We start from the raw sequence: 18,396 nt of genomic DNA, 5'->3' as shown, positions 1-18,396 counted from the left end.
CCTGCGGCCCAGTGCGGCGGCTCCGGCAAGAGCACGCGAGCGCGCGGAGCCAGCGCCCAGCGCGCGAGCGTCGTGCCGCAGAGGGGCGCACACGGTGCCGGCGGGTGGCGCGGCGGCTCCGGCAAGCGCATGCGGCAGCAAGCACATGGAGCCAGCGGGCGAGCGTGGTGCCACGGCAGAGCGCACGTGGTGCCGGCAGGCGAGCGGCGCGGCACGACCAGCGCGGCTGAGTGGGGCTTGCGCAACCGGCAAGCGAGCGTGGCAGGCCCATTGAAACGTGCGGCTCACGTTCTTCGTCCGCCACGCTGGCACTGCCACGTCGCCTGGAGGCCACGCCGGATGAGAAATGGACCTGCGGTGAACAACTTGACAAGTTCAGGGCACTATTTTTCCGTGTTTGCATGTTCGTGGACCGGATTGGCACAAGCCGACAAGTTAAAGGGCCGCTAGTGTATTTCACTCGGAAAAAAATAATTTTTTTCTCAGCATATTTTAATTTAATAGCTGCCATACAAAACACTTTTAGTACAGAAGTTCTACTCCAGCAAACAGAACAAAATAAGTCACACCCAACGTCTACTCCCAGTCGATCCCACTAGGCATCATCATCTACTTTCCTTTGATCTTGCAGTAGGCATACAATCCAGAGCCCAGAAACCCTAATCCCTGACCGATAACATTAAGCTGCATACGAAACTGGGGTTCAGTATTCACGGGAGGTTATACAAACATAAGTGGCGCATAAGAAACAAGCCCAAAAACTTACAAGATCAAAAGGAAGGCCACCAAATAGCACCCAACCAATTCCAACGGTGAAGAAATCCTGCAGAAACAGCGTAACATGAATATCACTACTCAAAAATGGTTTGTATGTTGGCCTATACGGTTGAGTGGAATAACTGGATGGCAGCTGTACCTTCAAGTTTCCACACATCGATTGTGTGAGTGCAGAATTCAGGATTGTGTTCCAGAGTGTAGTTCAGTAGAAATGCTAAGATGCACGAAAATAGCAGCACAGTGAAATTTCATTATCAGTGACATTCATAACTTTATTGACATTACATGATATAATGGAATACTACTTGACATTATTCACTATTTCGTTCTCTACCTGTTTTGAGTGTTAAATTAGTATGAAAAATAAACAAATTATCATGTAAAGTGACCTAAAGATCATCTACAGCAGCTATAATATACACCAGTAATTGGACTGAATGAAAGAATTTTGAGGTTTCAAACTAGAGGCACTATCAATAGGTCATCGTTGCTAAATTAGAACATGATAAATGATATTACAGGACTAGAGGGTGGTATTATCAAAATTATCAGCACCTCGCCGCGGCCACCTCTGCTCGCAGTCAACAGGAAGCCACGGTGTCGAGCGTCCACCGCCGTGCCATCCACTTAGACGAGCCTCGCCCAAGCCCGTCTTCGCCAGCGTCGCGCGTCGCCCGCTCCTTCCTCGTGGAGCTGCGAACGCCGACGAGCACGCCACCAGATCCGCCGCTCCTCCCTCCGCCACCACCACCACGCCCGTCACCGCCGGATCTGGAGAGGGAGGGCCGGGAGGGGGGCGGCGCCGCCGGATCTGGAGAGGAAGGGCCAGGAGGGGGGTGGCGCAGCCGGATCCGGTAGAGGGAGGGCCGGGAGGGGGGCGGCGGCGCCGGATCCAGGAGAGGGAGGAGGGCCGGGAGAGGGAGGCGCCAGATCTAGTGAGGGGAGGGTGGGCTGCTCCGGCGAGGGGGGAGGGGAGGGTGGGCCGCGCCGGCACCGGAGAGGGAGGAGGGGAGGGTGGGGCCGCGCCAGCACCGAGAGAGAGGAGGGGGCGCCGCGTGTGCGTGCGCGGAGAAGGGGAGGGTGCGTGTAGACGCGGCGCGGGGAGAAGGGGAGGGGGCCGTGCGGGGAGAAGGGTAGGGCGCATCCGCTGGGGCCGGTTAAAAAATATTTTTTTCCTTTGCCGAGTGTCCTAGATCTGCCACTCGGCAAAGTTTTTTTTCATTTTTTTCTTGTTCTTCTTTCCTAGAAAAAATATTTTTTTCCTTTGCCGAGTGTCCTAGATCTGGGCACTCGACAAAGTTTTTTTTTCATTTTTATTCTTCTCCTTCTTTCCTAGAAAATTTTTTTTATTTCTTTGCCGAGTGTCCTGGATCTGGGAACTCAACAAAGTTTTTTTTTTATTTTTTTTCTTCTCCTTCTTTCCCAGAAAAAAGATTTTAATTTTTTACCGAGTGTCAAAAAAAACACTCAGGCAAACTCCATATTTGCCGAGTTTTTTTTTACACTCGGCAAACCTCCTCTTTACCGAGTGTTTTTTTTTTGCCGAGTGTTTTTAGCACAGCAATCGGCAAAGAACTTATTTGCCGAGTGCCCGAGAAAATACACTCATCAAATATAAAAACACTCAGCAAATTTGACATTTCGTTGGATTCTTCGTGTGGAAGGCAAGGCCACGTGGCACGTGACTCAACATATCCTATGCATTTGCCGAAGTCAGCCGTGCACACTGACTGAGTCAGCTCCTCGTGGCTGTGTCCAGATTCAGAGCGCAGGCCGCTTTCTGCTGATTGCTGGGCGCGTTTGGCTTCAGAGTTTGTACATGGCCGCTAGAGTAGAGCTCAACGCATTGCTTCCCGCAATCAGTAGAGCCACAGTTTCCCGAAATGTACGGCTCCCCTGCATGCCATTCTATATTAAGATTGCCATAGCAGCCATTCGTCATTAAGATTGGCTTAGCAGCCATTCGTCATTAAGATTGGCTTAGCAGCCATTCGTCACTAAGATTGGCTTAGCAGCCATTCGTCATTAAGATTGCCTTAGCAGTCATTCGTCATTAAGATTGGCTTAGCAGGAATTCACTAAGATTCGATCCCCTTGGCAGCCTTTCTATATTACACATCTTCTAGGAGAGGAGATGGTAGGTAAATTACTATCACATCCGGTATCAGCTTGACACCTTCTAAGGTTCTACTATAAGTATCTGCATACCCTGGCCGGCTTAGTCGAAACATCTGGGGCTGGATAGAGTCATCAGAATATCACGGCTGGTTTCTATGGCGCCACTCCTCCACTCTGCTATAATCGCCACCATTGTTCTGCTTGCGGTAATCATTTACTCGTGACATTCCAAAATAATTATGTCTTTATAGTTTCTTGCTAAATCTAACTTCCTTAGCTTTGATTAAGCTTGTAGAAATATCCATAAATAATGGTCCATGAGATAAACCTATGAAATATGTTTTGACAATACATTTATTTATACTATATATATATATATATATATATATATATATATATATATATATATATATATATATATATATATATATATATATATATATATATATATGTGTGTGTGTGTGTGTGTGTATATATATGTGTGTGTGTGTGTGTGTGTGTGTGTGTGTGTGTGTTAGGGTGCATTTTTTTCTATTCCGAGGTGTAGTTACTCCGATCTTTAATGAACCATATTGCTTATGTGTATATAATCATTTGTCAGTTTTGATTATGTTTATATACTTATTTTAAGATACTTAAAATCTTAGTACCTGGAATTTTTTCAGAAGAGCCCATATTTTCTAATACATATAATAGTGCATAAAATAAGTATAATCATATATTGTATATATACTTACATACTTCGCATATATACTATCTTCGATGGTCTAGTATGATTATATGCTCCGTCTACATACACCTCGATCGTTGGGTCGTATATATACATCATAAATCTACAGAAACACATGCACCCTAGGAGTCGTTAGGACGACGAGGTGAACCAAAAACAATGGATAGAATTTAGATCTTTAATATAAGGCATAGGTATGGATAAGGCCACCAACTTAAATCTGTCGTGTTGCGTTCAGGTTGGACAGTGTAGCAATGCAGTCCTGACCGAGGCTGAAGTGTTCTGGCGCACCGTCCTGCCCGATTCTCCGCTCCCGGACCCCATCCTCAAGCTCCTCCATCCTGGTCAGTCCATTACTCGCTTTAATTAATTAATATCTGAAAACTATGATTATAAAACAAAAAAGAAGGTTGGAACATTCATGATTATCTGTGGCTGATGCTCACGGCTGGTCTACATACTTTACGGTGCAGAGACCAGCTTTGCAAACAAACCAAAGGATGATACGGTTGCTGAAGCGTACTCCCTGACATGGTTAATGTGGGGGCTTCGCTCCCCCTCTAGACCGACCAAGCACTCGTCTCCCAGGCCATCTAAGGATGATACGGTTGCTGAAGCCTACTCCCTGACTTGGTTAATGTGGGGGCTTCGCTCCCCCTCTGGACCGACCAAGGATTCGTCTCCCATGCCACCCCATGTCCGTGACCACAGCACTGACGAGTATCTGGCCCAGGGGCTCTTCTTCCGTGAGGAGGCAGTGCAAGTAGGCAAGACCATAACCTTATACTTCCCTTTGGCAGCCAGCGCACCGCTCGGGCTACTGCCGCGCCATGTGGCGGACTCCATTCCATTCTCGACGTCCTCGCTGCCGAGCGCCCTCGCTCGGCTCGGTGTCGCCAGGAACTCTGTGCAGGCAGCCAACATGGAGGAGACGCTATACATGTGTGGCCTGCCACCAAAGGCAGGTGAGGCCAAATTCTGCGCTACGTCGCTGGAAGCCCTGGTCGAGGGTTCCATGGCGGCACTTGGCACCCGCAACATCCGGCCGATGACCTCCGACCTGCCCCGCTCAGGGGCACCTAAGCAACCGTACACCGTACGAGCTGTACACCCGGTGGATGGGTCGAGCTTCGTGTCATGCCACGACCATAACTACCCGTACACCGTCTACATGTGCCATAACACGCCCGCGACGAGGGCGTACACGGTGGAGCTGGAGGGTGCCAGTAGTGGCCTTGTCGTCACTCACTAGTACAGAACCGAGCTTTACTCCCGGTGGGGAACCCCCTCTAGTCCCGGTTCCCCACCCGGGAGCAAGCATCCGGGACTAAAGGGGGGGTCCTTTAGTCCCGGGTCAGGAACCGGGACTAAAGGAGGACCTTTAGTCCCGGTGGGTAACACCAACCGGGACTAAAGGTGCCTCCTGACATGCCACGATGGCCGGCACCTTTAGTCCCGGTTGGTAATACGAACCGGGACTAAAGGTTTTTTTCTTTTTTCTTTTCTTTTCATTTTTTTGTTTTCTTTTCAAAATAGGTTTTCGAAGTCGTATTGTACGCTGCTAATTATACATTTATACGCGCATATAGTATGTTTCGGTTCAAGCACAATGAACGTATTAAATCACACAATTCAATCATAGAAATATATATATATATATATATATATATATATGCATGCATGCATCATATATATATTTACATGCATGCATGCATATGTGTATTTTACATTATATTATTTCATGTGCATATATTACAAAAGATTGCATTATAGTTGTTGTGACATAACAAGTTTCTTCTCATCCTCTAGCTTGGCTTCAATGGCAGTGTTGGGTCGAAGTAGAACTCGCCCTTGGAATCGATGACCTGCTCATTAAAAAATCCGGCTATAGACTCTTGAATTGCTTTGATTTGGTCTTGCCGTATGACCTTTTCCTCCAACCATCGAGTCTACAGGTTTGAATTAAAGGAAAATAAATTAATATATGTACATATATATATATAAAGACATAGTAACACAATCAATAATAATAATTAAATGAATATATAGTGTATTTTTAACGTACTTTGAGTCTCTCTGTAGGAGTTCTTTGGGAGACCACCTTGATAAACTTGCAAACATAGTAACCACAGTAGTTGTTCCCCTGTTCCTGCCTCAGACACCACTTTACGAGAAAAGGATTTGTCATCCAATCTGGTGATCCGGTGAAAGCTATATGTTTAATTAATAAAGATGATGCGATTCAGGGGACTTACTTTCAATGGGATTACATTCAGTGGCGCTTTGCATTTTTCCATGTGTTGCTTCTCAATAAAGGTTTTCCAAACACTGCCCAATAAAAAATTTGCCACGTCATCAGATATAGTTAATCATCATGTTTGTGTGTATATATAGTTGCTAGAGATCTCGAAATTACCTCTGGATAATATCTATCATATCTTGGTAGTCTTGTTGTGGTTTTCTCATCGAGTCATAGATTATCAAGTGACTTTTCACCAGATCGATGTCCATCAATATCCAGTGATTGCTGCATGTGTTTATAGGATATAACGCATAACACTCATTAATTAACTAGAATCAACATATGAGCCATTAAGGCTATGATCGACATGATTAACACTCACTTGAAGTTATAGGGAAAGAGTATATCCTTCTTGTGGCGTTGGTTCACTAAGAAGTTCATGAGGTTACTCTCTGACTCAGACTTCCAATTAGTCATTGGAGTAATTGGGTCTTTGAATACTATATGGGGATCAACAAAACCAATTTCATTGCAGCCTTCCTTTCTGAGCTCTGTCATTGTAAATCTGCATATATATAGTACTTGTTAGGATAATTTATATGCATATACACACATATGATGAGTTTAATAATAGATCGAAAGAATTATTACTTACAGGCAATAGCAGCTAATGATAACTTTGTCCAGAGAGGTCAGGTGGCATAGTTGATGAAATTCTGCAAAGTCAACATACATAACATCATCGCCACGGAACCAATGTTCGTCTCTAATTCTGACACCAACGCAGAAGTCTCCACTGGTAGACGCCTGCATGTACCACTTGTTTAGCAGGTACATTTGCGTCCCCAGATCAGATAAGGCTTGAGGGTTGTATAGACTCTGGCCTAGTACAAATTTTTTCTTCCAAATATCAACCTCCGCCGCACTCTCAATGTTTCCATCACCAAACATCTGGTAAAGGTCGAGACCAGTCTCATCAAGAAATTCACCAAGGTGATCCAAATCGACATCCGGAGGTATGTTTGCCTGATGCATTAATCCTAAATTCGAACCATATTCATTACCAACAACTAGCGGGGGGATTGATTGGTGCGCTTGTTGTCCGAGTTGGGCAACTCCTTTCCCTGCCCGCTTCTTTTTCTGTGCCGCCTCAATTGACTTGGTGAGAGTGCGGTCATAGTCTGATAACGTTGATTTGGACGGCTTACGAGATTCCCGCTGTTGATGCTGGTAAGAAATCACCTTTTTTCTTAAAATATCCGGAGCTACGAAGAAGTACGGTTTCTCTGGGTTTCTCCTTGCTTCTTGATTCATTTTAAGTTTGTCATAGAATCTAGACATGTCTTTTTTATATGCATCAGTTCCTTCTTCCTTCTCTTCAGATATTATTTTGGGAATAACCCTTGGTTTCACGGTGGCTTTCTTTGCAGGCGGGGACTGGTTCTTCGTTTGAGGGGCTGGCCTCTTGCTAGGCTTCTTGGTAGGTGGGGGCGGGGGAGGCGTTGGAGACCTCCTTGGAGGTGTTGGCAGCGGCGTTGGAGACCTCCTTGGAGGTGTTGGCAGCGGCGTTGGAGACCTCCTTGGAGGTGGCGGCTGCGGCGTTGGAGACCTCCTTGGAGAGGGTGTGGATGCAGCCTCGTCTTCCAACACAATGTCATCGTACAGAGCACTATGATGATCTGGCGATTGAACAATTGGATTTAGATTGGGGGAGGATCTGCTACAAAAAAAGGAATGACATATTATTATGAGCAGATTGTTAATTATTTAAGCCAATACAAATTAATGATGTAGTGTTTTCATCCGCACATACCTATGGTGAGGTAGTTCAGGAGGAGGTGGAGCCGACATCCCTGGAATGATGATGTAGCGCTTGCGCCATAGAATGAATGTCTTCTCCGCTTCTCCTAGAGTCTTCTCGCCATCACCTCCAGGAATGTCAAGAGGCAAATCACTAAAACCTTTTTCAGCTTTATCTACCGAGATGGTGGCATATCCTTCTTGGATTATATTCCCATGAATCCTTGGTGTCTTGGTTCGGTCGATAGGATTAACAAGACCGATAGCCACCTTGATTGTGGAATTCTCCTTCGGAATGTGTAGCTCACACGTTGTACAAGGTTCAGTGACGTCATCCACAGGGAAGCGCAGTCCTGTGTCCCCTTGATTTGGTATCTCCGTGGAAGCGCAGCTGCTTTTCAACTGAACAGATTGGCTAATGTTGATTCCTGGCTCTGATGCCTGCTTGCTTGCACTCACTGCTATTTGCACTTGCCTTTTGATTTCCTCCTGCATTCTCGCTTCAAGGTTTTTTTCCCGCTCCTGTGCTTCACGCACCGCTTCCTCCAACCTCTGGAGCCGGTGTGCCTCTTCTTCCTTCTTTCTCTGGCGACTTCTGTAGGAAGGTCTGTCCTGAGGGAATCCATGCTCCCACGAGACACTTCCTTTGCCTCTAGTTCGGCCACCATGTTCAATAGTCCCGATGGCGTATGTCAGCTCATCCTTCTCTCTGTTGGGCCTGAACGCACCACTAGCAGTAGCTCTCTGAGCATAAAACAATCTTTCTGCTGCTTCTTGCAGTCTTGCGCCATAAACGCACTTCCCTGTCTCCTGGTCTAGTGTTCCCCCATGAGCGAAAAACCAATTCTTTGCACGTTCTCCCCACTCGAGTGATTCTGGTCTGATACCCTTGGCAAGAAGGTCTGCTTCCATTTTGTTCCACTTCTTAATGGCAGTCGGGTAGCCACCTGATCCCAAGGTATGGTGGTATGTCTTCTGTTGGGCATTATGTTGGTTCTTTATCACCCGACTCACACCCTCTTCCGAAGTCTTGTACTGTACAAACTCATCCCAATAGGGCCTCTGCTTTGAGATCGGGCCTGGGACAGTAAAATCTGGTGCTATGTTCTTCTTGACATACGTCGTGTATAGGTGTTTCTTCCAAGTCTGAAACTGGGTGGCCATCTTCTTCATTGCCCAATCCCTAACTCGCTCCTTCAATTCATCACCATCTATTATATCATCATAATCATCTGTTTGGAGCGTGAAATGTACCAAGACATCATTCCAAATTAACGCCTTGTCACGATCGGAGACAAAACTGATATGAGGAGCATTGGTCTTCTTCTTCCATTCACGGGTACTAATCGGGAGTCGGTCCCGTACAAGGTAACCACAGTGGTGCACAAATTTCATTTTATTCGGCCCCCCCGGTTCTCCTGTATCCACATTGAACTCTGAGATGATGAAGCGACCCTCCAATGGCTTTTTGGGACCTCGAACATTTTTACTCTTCGTTGTAGTTGTTGATGTCGATCCAGAGGGCTACAAAACATAAACATTATTTTTAATGTCATGAGCACACATAGGACATATGATAATATATATATATAGCTAATAATAAAAAATATATACTTGGCCAATATGTTGTTGCTCATTTTGTTCAAGAGCTAAGTACTGACTCCCGTCATCTACATCCTCTTGCATGTTATTTTTAGCACCATCATCGCCGGCAACTTGAGTGCCAGTGTTGATCAAATTCATCATCAACTCCTCCTCATCCATATTTCTCGGGTCGGCCATCTAGCTTCAAAAAACAAAACCAATATATAGTACGTCAAATCTTTGCTTATTACATGCGTAAAATCTACAAACAATATGCATTATTAAATCTTGCCCCTCGATCACGGACGCAATTCGCCACACTAGGACGAACTACGTCGGTACTAGGGCGAATTAGGGCACGAGAAAGGGCGGTGTGACAAGAGTGGCGGTGCTCCACTCCGCCGTATATATGTCTGTACACATGGGTGAACGAGGGCGGCGGTGCTCCGCCGTATACATAGAAACGCATGGACGAAATGCATATGAATACAAATGACGTATATATACGTGTCGGCGCGGTGGCCGGTGTGCTGACGACGATGACGTGAGGCGGGCCGGCGTGCTGACGACGACGACGACGACGTGAGGCGGGCCGGGGCGGTGTCGGTGCGTGATGTTGTGATCCTATGTACCATGTGATCAACCATGTAGTCATTCATCATATGAGAAAATTCTATGTTAATAATATAAGTATAAGTCATTATGAAATGTAAGTATATGTGTCTTATTGCTCATATAACCATTACTATTTCCGAAATGATAAGAATTTATTTTCTTCTTTTACAGGCGATCTCTGATGCTATGATATAAAGTTTGAAGATAGTCTTCCCGGAAAAAATATGTAATGCTCATATTACTTTAGCAACATTAATATATTATATCTGTATATTCAAAGTTCACAAATGAAGAAACATGTGATATTTTTGATAAACTAAAAAACGCTTAGTTTACAAACTGGGTATCAAAATTGAGTTCCTATTTGACCATTATATATCCTACAACAAATCCTTCAAAAAAAAAGACCCTACATGAATATATTTGGATAAAATTTCGTTAACAAACATTGATCTATGAAGATAGAAAAAATTCTTCTATTAATGTAGTGTTGTTTCCGAATAATATATAGCGTGTTTATTAACAAACATATCTTAACAGCAAGCGGATGGTTCGTAGCGTTGTTTCCGAATAATATATAGCGTGTTTATTATACAAGCCATGGATTTATATCGATCCAATTAATTTCTAAAGTAATTTTATTGGTGATCCTTAATTATACTTGTCATTTAGAGTTCCAAATATTCAAAACTTGCCTTAAGATATGTTTTTATTTAAAATCATTTAGAGTTCCAAATATCGGCAGTGTACCTACTGGAGGGCCTCGGGCCGGCGCGGTGGGGCAACGCGCGGTGGAGGGCGTGTCGGGCGCGGAGGAGGGCGCGGTGGAGGGCCACGGGCAAGCGCGGAGGAGGGGCACGGGCGCGCGCGGTGGAGGCCGCACGAGGAAGAAGACGGCGACGCCGGTGTCACGGAAGGCGAACAGACGCGGCGCGAGGAAGAAGAGGGCGGCGGTGTTCGACGAGGAAGAAGACGAGCGGATCGATCTGCCAGGCGCTGGAGGTTATATAGCAGAGGAGAATTACTCCCGGTGCCATCCACCAACCGGGAGTAAAAACCCTTTACTCCCGGTGCGTGTTACCAACCGGGAGTAAAGGTACCTTTACTCCCGGTGCGTGTTACCAACCGGGAGTAAAGGTATACCTTTACTCCCGGTTGGTAACACGCACCGGGAGTAAAGGATTTTTTTTTGGCGGGCCGCGAAACTGCAGCCCACCTTTACTCCCGGGTGGGCTTCCCACCCGGGAGTAAAGGTGGCCTGCAGTTTCGTTTCCCGCCTGTTTTAAGCAATAGTCTTGTTACATACAATAGAAATGCAATAGTTTTTATTAAATACATAGTAAATTAAATAAAAGGCATAAAATTATTTTGTTAAAAATATGAATTTTATTTTTGTTTATTGCACATAGGAAAAATCGATAACCTAACTTTTTTTATTTTTTGTTAGAATTATAAAACATAATGTAACTAATATTTATTATTTCGTTAATGCAAAAATGTAGTGTTTAATTAAAATTATTAAAATTATTGGTTTTGGACAGGAAATTTGTTTTCATATCATTTTAACGTTAATATTTTAATTTTTCATCACTCAGTATCCTAATAATTTACCTTTTTGAGAGAGAAATCCAACCAAATCAAACATTGATTTAATTTAAAACATGACATAATAAACATCTGAATTCACAATTATTACATAATATCTCAAACACACACTATATTAAATCACTATATCATCAAGTGGGCACAGCAGTGAACTTCTTCTTTATGTATGTCCCTTGGTTATGATCGCTTCGTAACCATGGAGTGTCCTCATCATTTACCAAGATGCTAGGGTCTTTGTTCACTTTGAAGGGCGGAATTCGGTCATCCTTTTCATATTCTTCTGACATGTCCGACTTGTCCTCAATTCCCACGATGACTCTTTTCCCTGAAAGAACTATGTGGCGCTTTGGCTCTTTGGTTGAGTCATTATCATTTTTCCCTCTTTTTGGTTTGGTAGACATATCATTGACATAGAACACCTGATTCACATCCTTGGCAAGGACGAATGGTTCGTCTTTGTACCCAATATTACTAAGGTCTACTGTTGTCATTCCATACTCGTTGTCTACTGTTACTCCGCCTCCGGTCACCTTGACCCATTGGCACTTGAACAATGGGATCTTCAAAGTAGGTGCATATTCTAGTTCCCATATTTCATCTATGCGTCCATAATATGTCTGCTTATTCCCATTCGGGTCTGTGGCATCTATGCGGACACCACTGTTTTGGTTGGTACTCCTTTTATCTTGGGCTACTGTGTAGAATATGTTCCCATTTATCTCGTACCCTTTGTATGTGACGATATGCCATGATGGTTGCATAGCCAATAAATACAGTTGCTCATGGATGCTCTCATCACCTTGACATTTTTTTCGCAACCAACCGCCGAAAGTTTCCATGTGCTTATGCGTAATCCAAGCTTCAGTCTTCCCAGGAAACTCGGATCGTAAGAGATCCTTGTGTGTCTCAATATACGGATCTACCAAAGAGGAGTTCTGTAGAACTGTGTAGTGCGCTTTATTGAAATAATCATCATCCGTACCAATATATGTTTTCCTCCCTAGTGTCCCCTTTCCGCTTAGTCTCCCCTCATGTCTCGATTCAGGAACACCAATCGAGTCAAGGTCGGGAATAAAGTCAACACAGAACTCAATGACCTCTTCTGTTCCATAGCCCTTGGCGATGCTTCCTTCTGGGCGAGCACGGTTGTGAACATATTTCTTTAGGACTCCCATGAATCTCTCTAAGGGGAACATGTTGTGTAGGAACACAGGACCGAGAGTGAAAATCTCCTTGACTAGGTGAACTAGGAGGTGTGTCATAATATCAAAGAAGGAAGGAGGGAACACTAACTCAAAGCTGACGAGACATTGAACCACATCATTCTGTAGTTTAGCTAGATCAGTTGGATCAATTGCCTTCTGAGAAATTGCATTGAGGAATGCACATAGCTTTACGGTGGCTAGACGTACATTTGGAGGTAGAATTCCTCTTAATGCAACTGGAAGTAATTGCGTCATGAGAACGTGACAGTCATGGGACTTTAAGTTACAGAATTTCTTCTCTGGCACATTTATAATACCCTTTATATTCGAGGAGAATCCAGATGGTACCTTGATGTTGTTTAAGCATTCAAACATGATTTCCTTCTCCTCTTTGCTTAGAGTGTAGCTAGCAGGACGTAAGTAATGGCGTCCATCATCTGTCTTCTCTGGATGTAGGTTGTCTCTTTCTCTCAAACAACGCAGGTCCTGTCGTGCTTCAAATGTGTCCTTAGGCTTTCCATACACACCCATAAAGCCTAGCAGGTTCACACAAAGATTCTTCGTCAGGTGCATCACGTCGATCGAGCTACGGACCTCCAGGACTTGCCAATAGGGTAGGTCCCAAAATATGGACTTTTTCTTCCACATGGGTGCGTGACCGGTAGCGTCTTTCGGAATAGGTTGGCTTCCATGTCCTTTTCCAAAGACGACTTTCACATCATTGACCATATCGAGTACATCCTCACCGGTTCGGTTGCGAGGCTTGGTCAGGTGGTCTGATTTCCCTTTAAAATGCTTACCTTTCTTTCTTACGGGGTGATTTGCAGGAAGAAATCGACGATGGCCAAGGTACACGACCTTTCGACATTTTTTCAAGAATACACCTCTAATATCACCGAAGCAGTGTGTGCATGCATTATATCCCTTGTTTGACTGTCCTGAAAGATTACTTAGAGCAGGCCAATCATTGATTGTTACGAACAACAATGCTCGCAGATCAAAGTGTTCCTGTTTGTACTCATCCCACACACGTACACCTTCTTTATTCCACAAAATGAGAAGTTCATCAATAAGTGGTCTCAGGTACACATCGATGTCATTGCCAGGTTGCTTCGGGCCTTGGATGAGCACAGGCATCATAATGAACTTCCGCTTCATGCATAACCAAGGAGGAATGTTGTAGATACTTAGAGTAACAGGCCAAGTGCTATGACTACTGTTCTGCTCTCCAAAAGGATTGATACCATCTGTACTTAAAGCAAACCTTAAGTTTCTTGCGTCATTTGCAAACTCCGGGAATTCTCTGTCGATTGCTCTCCATTGGGACCCATCAGCAGGGTGTCTCAACATATTGTCTACCTTACGGTCTTCTTTGTGCCATCGTAACAATTTTGCATGTTCTTTGTTTCTGAACAGACGTTTCAAGCGTGGTATTATAGGAGCATACCACATAACCTTGGCAGGGATTTTCTTACGTGGACGTTCGCCCTCAACATCACCAGGGTCATCTCGCCTGATCTTATACCGCGACGCATGGCATACCGGGCATGCATCCAATTTCTCGTACTCTTTGCCACGGTATAGGATGCAGTCATTAGGACATGCATGTATCTTCTCTATTTCTAGCCCCATAGGACAGACAACTTGTTTTGCTTCGTAGGTAGTGGCGGGCAATTCATTGTACTTCGGAAGCATCTTCTTTTGGATTTTTAGTAACTCTCCAAATCCCTTGTCAGATACACCATTCTTTGCCTTCCATTGCAGCAATTCTAGTGTGGTTCCCAACTTTTTCTGCCCTGCATCACAAGTTGGGTACAACAATTTCTTGTGATCTTCTAGCATCCGCTCGAACTTGATCTTCTCCTTTTCACTTTCACATTCTCTTTGTGCATCACGAATGACCTGACAAAGATCATCAGCCAGCTCATCTTCTGCGACTACCTCTTCTTCAGCTTCTCCCATTGCAGTATCATTGAAGCACGCACCATCAGGAATAATATCATTGTCGTCCCATTGTTCTTCTTCATCTTCTTCCATTACAACACCGGTTTCTCCGTGCTTTGTCCAACAAATATAGTTTGGCATGAAACCCGACTTGAACAAGTGTGAATGAAGAGTCCTTGAGCAAGGATATTCCACCGTATTCTTACATATGGCACATGGGCAGCACATGAAACCGTCGCGTTTGTTTGTCTCGGCTGCACGTAATAAAGAATGCACGCCGTCAATGAACTCTTGTGAGCGGCGATCAGCATTATACATCCAATGACGGCTCATCTGCATTACATGACATAAATATCATATTAAAACCTAGATCATAATTAATTATTTATACAACATGCGTGCCACCACAAAAGATACAAATTTATGAAAGCATCGCTACAATGTAGACAATCCCAACTACCACTAAAAGAACTAAAGCTAAAATACATTTCAGGAGCACAAGGATTTCGCGACCAATCTCAACTAAAACAGACAGATCCCCCGATTGTGCAACATCTTTGGGCTTCTTCGGCTGGATCACTGCCTCATTAGCCGCCGTATCTGCCTGTTGTGCAAGATATTTTTGCACGAGTTCAACATACTCTTCCTCCCAGTAGAAGCCTGAACATCGTCCACTGCCATCCCACTGAAATTAAAACAAAAAATTAGAACTTTAATCACAACCATCATGAAAATAGGTATAAACTAACCATAATCATTAAATACGATAAAATAACTCACATTGCGATCCGGACACTTGTAGAAGATACGATCCTTGTTGGGACCCTCCTTCTTCACTCGGTACTCCATCACAATCTTCATCTCATCACGACACTTGCCGCATGGAATGAGAGGAAGGCCCGGCCTAAGTCGCTTTGGAAACCCATGAGAGGCCGAGGACCCGGAAGCAGTTGCCATCTACTCTCTATACTCATTTTTTAATACACTATAAATTTCTTCTTTTATAAACAAATAAAATTAACAAACTATAAAATTATCTAGATCTCTAAACAATGATATTTTTAATGGTCATTGTGTTCTCGTCTTTTACTGCGGCAGGTAAGTAATTCATATGATATTTCCGCAAATTAACAGAAGAATGGGAATGTACACACATAACAGACTACTACGACGATATCGGGACGTGTGAATAAATAACCATCCGTACTAGTTGACCTTGCTTACGTGATCATCTCGGCGAGCATTTCTCCACCGGACAGCACCGTACTTGGTCAAGGAAGAGCTCCGATTCTATGAGGAAGGGAACACGGTCTCCCACGACCGTTGTCGCTCTCCCTCGTAGAATCAAAGCTCCTCCTTGATGTCCGTTACCGCTCGACAGAGAACATGCTTGCCGAGCTGAACACGGTCCGCAAGTTCAACTAATACGGATTTTCTATAATTTTCTAACTATTTTCTAAGTTTTTATTTATATATACTACGTTTAGGTACGGTGATTGACAGACTACTACGACGATATCGGGACATGTGAATAAATAACCATCCGTACTAGTTGACCTTGCTTACGTGATCAGCTTGGCGAGGATTTCTCCACCGGACGGCACCGTACTTGGTCAAGGAAGAGCTCCGATTCTACGAGGAAGGGAACACGGTCTTCCACGACCGTTATCGCTCTCCCTCGTAGAATCAAAGCTCCTCCTTGACGTCCGTTACCGCTCGGCAGAGAACATCCTCGCCGACCTGAACACGGTCCGCAAGTTCAACTAGTAAGGATTTGCTATAATTTTCTAACTATTTTCTAACTTTATATTTATATATACTTTAACCTTCTTTCATGTAAATATGCAAGCTTAAAGTGATTTTGAGCTCAAATTGCTTACAAATGAAAAAAAACCATAATAAAGAACCATAAATATATATAGTGAATAAAATGGCATAAGAAAATGGTAAAAAATGAGAGTATGAGATTGGTAACCTTTACAACTGAAGAATCGACGGAGGAATCGAAGAATGGATGGAGGAACAATGGAGGGAGGGAGGAAGCAAGAACACTACTGCAGTGAGCTTCAAAATGTGCTGAGCTCGGGCTCGGGGAGGAAGGAGGAGACGGCCGATTTATAAAGGGAGAACATTTAGTCCCGGTTGATAGATCCAACCGGGACTAAAGGTAACTTTCCAACCCCGGGCGCAGCCACGGCCCGGGAGTAGACCTTTACTCCCGGTTGGAGCCACCAACCGGGAGTAGAAGTCTACCTTTAGTCCCGGTTGGTGGCTCCAACCGGGACTAAAGGTCCCTGCCACCTCTGTCTGGCGCAGTAGCCGTTGGGCAGGGGCCTTTAGTCCCGGTTGGATCCACCAACCGGGACTAAAGGTATTTCTAGTCCCGGGGGCAAAAAATTCCGGGACTAGAGTCCATTTTGACCGAGGATCAAAGGTCTGTTCTCTACTAGTGACTGTTGCCGCGATTTGTCACACTGACACGTCCCACTGGGACGCCGAGCATTTCTCCTTCAAGGTCCTCGGCACCAAGCCTGGCGCCGGACCAATCTACCACTATCTGCCGTATGGGCACAACGTGTGGGTCAAGAAGGAGGCAAATCGCTCGTCATCCTAAGAAACTGCACTCTGTCGTCCCAGCCAAGATTGAAATTAGTCTATGTTGTTTGTGCGTCTATCTTGCAATCTTTAATTTACATGTGCCATGTTGTTTTTTATATGTACCAGCCCACTGCTGTAGATTTGTACTCCCTGTCATCAGATCAGAGTATGGTCCACCATATGTAATAAGGGCAGCTTGTGCTAGCTTGTTTCCGTTTACCCAATATATATCTAATGTTATTTGTTCCTTAGTTTAGATCAACAACATGCTATGCATGAGTTAGGACACCGATATTTGGATTGAAGTTCGAGATGCGAAGCAAGAGGGGATTCGGGAGCAGGCCGATCAATGCTTAAGTGTTAAGGATTCCGTTACAAGAAATTTAAATATAATAAAGTACCCGCCCCAACATATGTATGAAAGGTAATTTAAAATAATTATATACAATTGCATATAAATTAAACACCTCTACCATTTTGTAGGATTATTTAAATTAATCTATGAATTTCTATTTAATTTACCCACATATGTCTTTACGAAACATAATGCAATGTAATCTCTAAATTAGCATATAAAAGGAAATCACTAACGAATACTCCAAGTTGTATCTAGATTAACCACCTCTGTCATTATATAAAATAAAGCAAAATATCCCTCAACTTGAGTATGCATATAAATACTAATATAAACTTTCATAGCAATTTAATGACAACCATAAGGTATGCAATATATGTTTCTAAATTACACAGCAGTTAAGTAAATGTAAGTATAATCCTACAGCCTCCATGTACACTAATAAGTAACATGAATACATCGGATAAATATTTATTTTAGTGATGTATCAAGTGTGTCAAAAGTCTCCTGTAACCAACTAGAATCCAATGACCTTGAGAATTCACTTTAATTTGGTTTAGTAGTCCTTATTATTAAATTTTGTAAATTCCAGTTAAATTAATTTTGTACATTTTGGCTCAGTACTGGTAATTTAATTTTAAGTGCTCTCTATTTTTATAGGATACATGACTGTAACGAGTGTTTATCCCACTATATTTTTTTATGCAGTTTATCCCACTATATTTACTAAGAGTGTACTCTATAACCTAGATTCATTTTAATATTAAAAAAATTTGAACAAATGGTACATTAATAACGTACTAGATTTCCAACTTAAGGGTAT

At 43.7% G+C, this 18,396-nt stretch overlaps 1 protein-coding gene and 1 long non-coding RNA gene across 2 annotated transcripts; one reads left to right on the top strand and one right to left on the bottom strand.

Moving 5' to 3' along the window:
- Positions 1-555: 555 nt before the first annotated feature.
- Positions 556-972, bottom strand: LOC136487449 (uncharacterized). The gene is made up of 3 exons (XR_010767260.1): positions 917-972; positions 767-823; positions 556-684 (listed from the first exon to the last, which is right to left on the bottom strand). It is a non-coding gene; the product is annotated as an uncharacterized lncRNA (long non-coding RNA).
- A 2,062-nt stretch (positions 973-3,034) lies between these two features.
- Positions 3,035-17,234, top strand: LOC136487843 (protein RAFTIN 1B-like). The gene is made up of 4 exons (XM_066484954.1): positions 3,035-3,101; positions 3,864-3,969; positions 4,099-4,862; positions 17,055-17,234. Exons 1-4 carry the CDS (start codon positions 3,051-3,053, stop codon positions 17,232-17,234), a joined length of 1,101 nt encoding a protein of 366 aa, XP_066341051.1. The 5' UTR covers positions 3,035-3,050.
- Positions 17,235-18,396: the final 1,162 nt, after the last annotated feature.

This window comes from Miscanthus floridulus, chromosome 10, assembly GCF_019320115.1.
Source record: "Miscanthus floridulus cultivar M001 chromosome 10, ASM1932011v1, whole genome shotgun sequence".
NCBI lineage: Eukaryota > Viridiplantae > Streptophyta > Magnoliopsida > Poales > Poaceae > Miscanthus > Miscanthus floridulus.
This window is presented reverse-complemented; position numbering and strand designations above follow the sequence as displayed.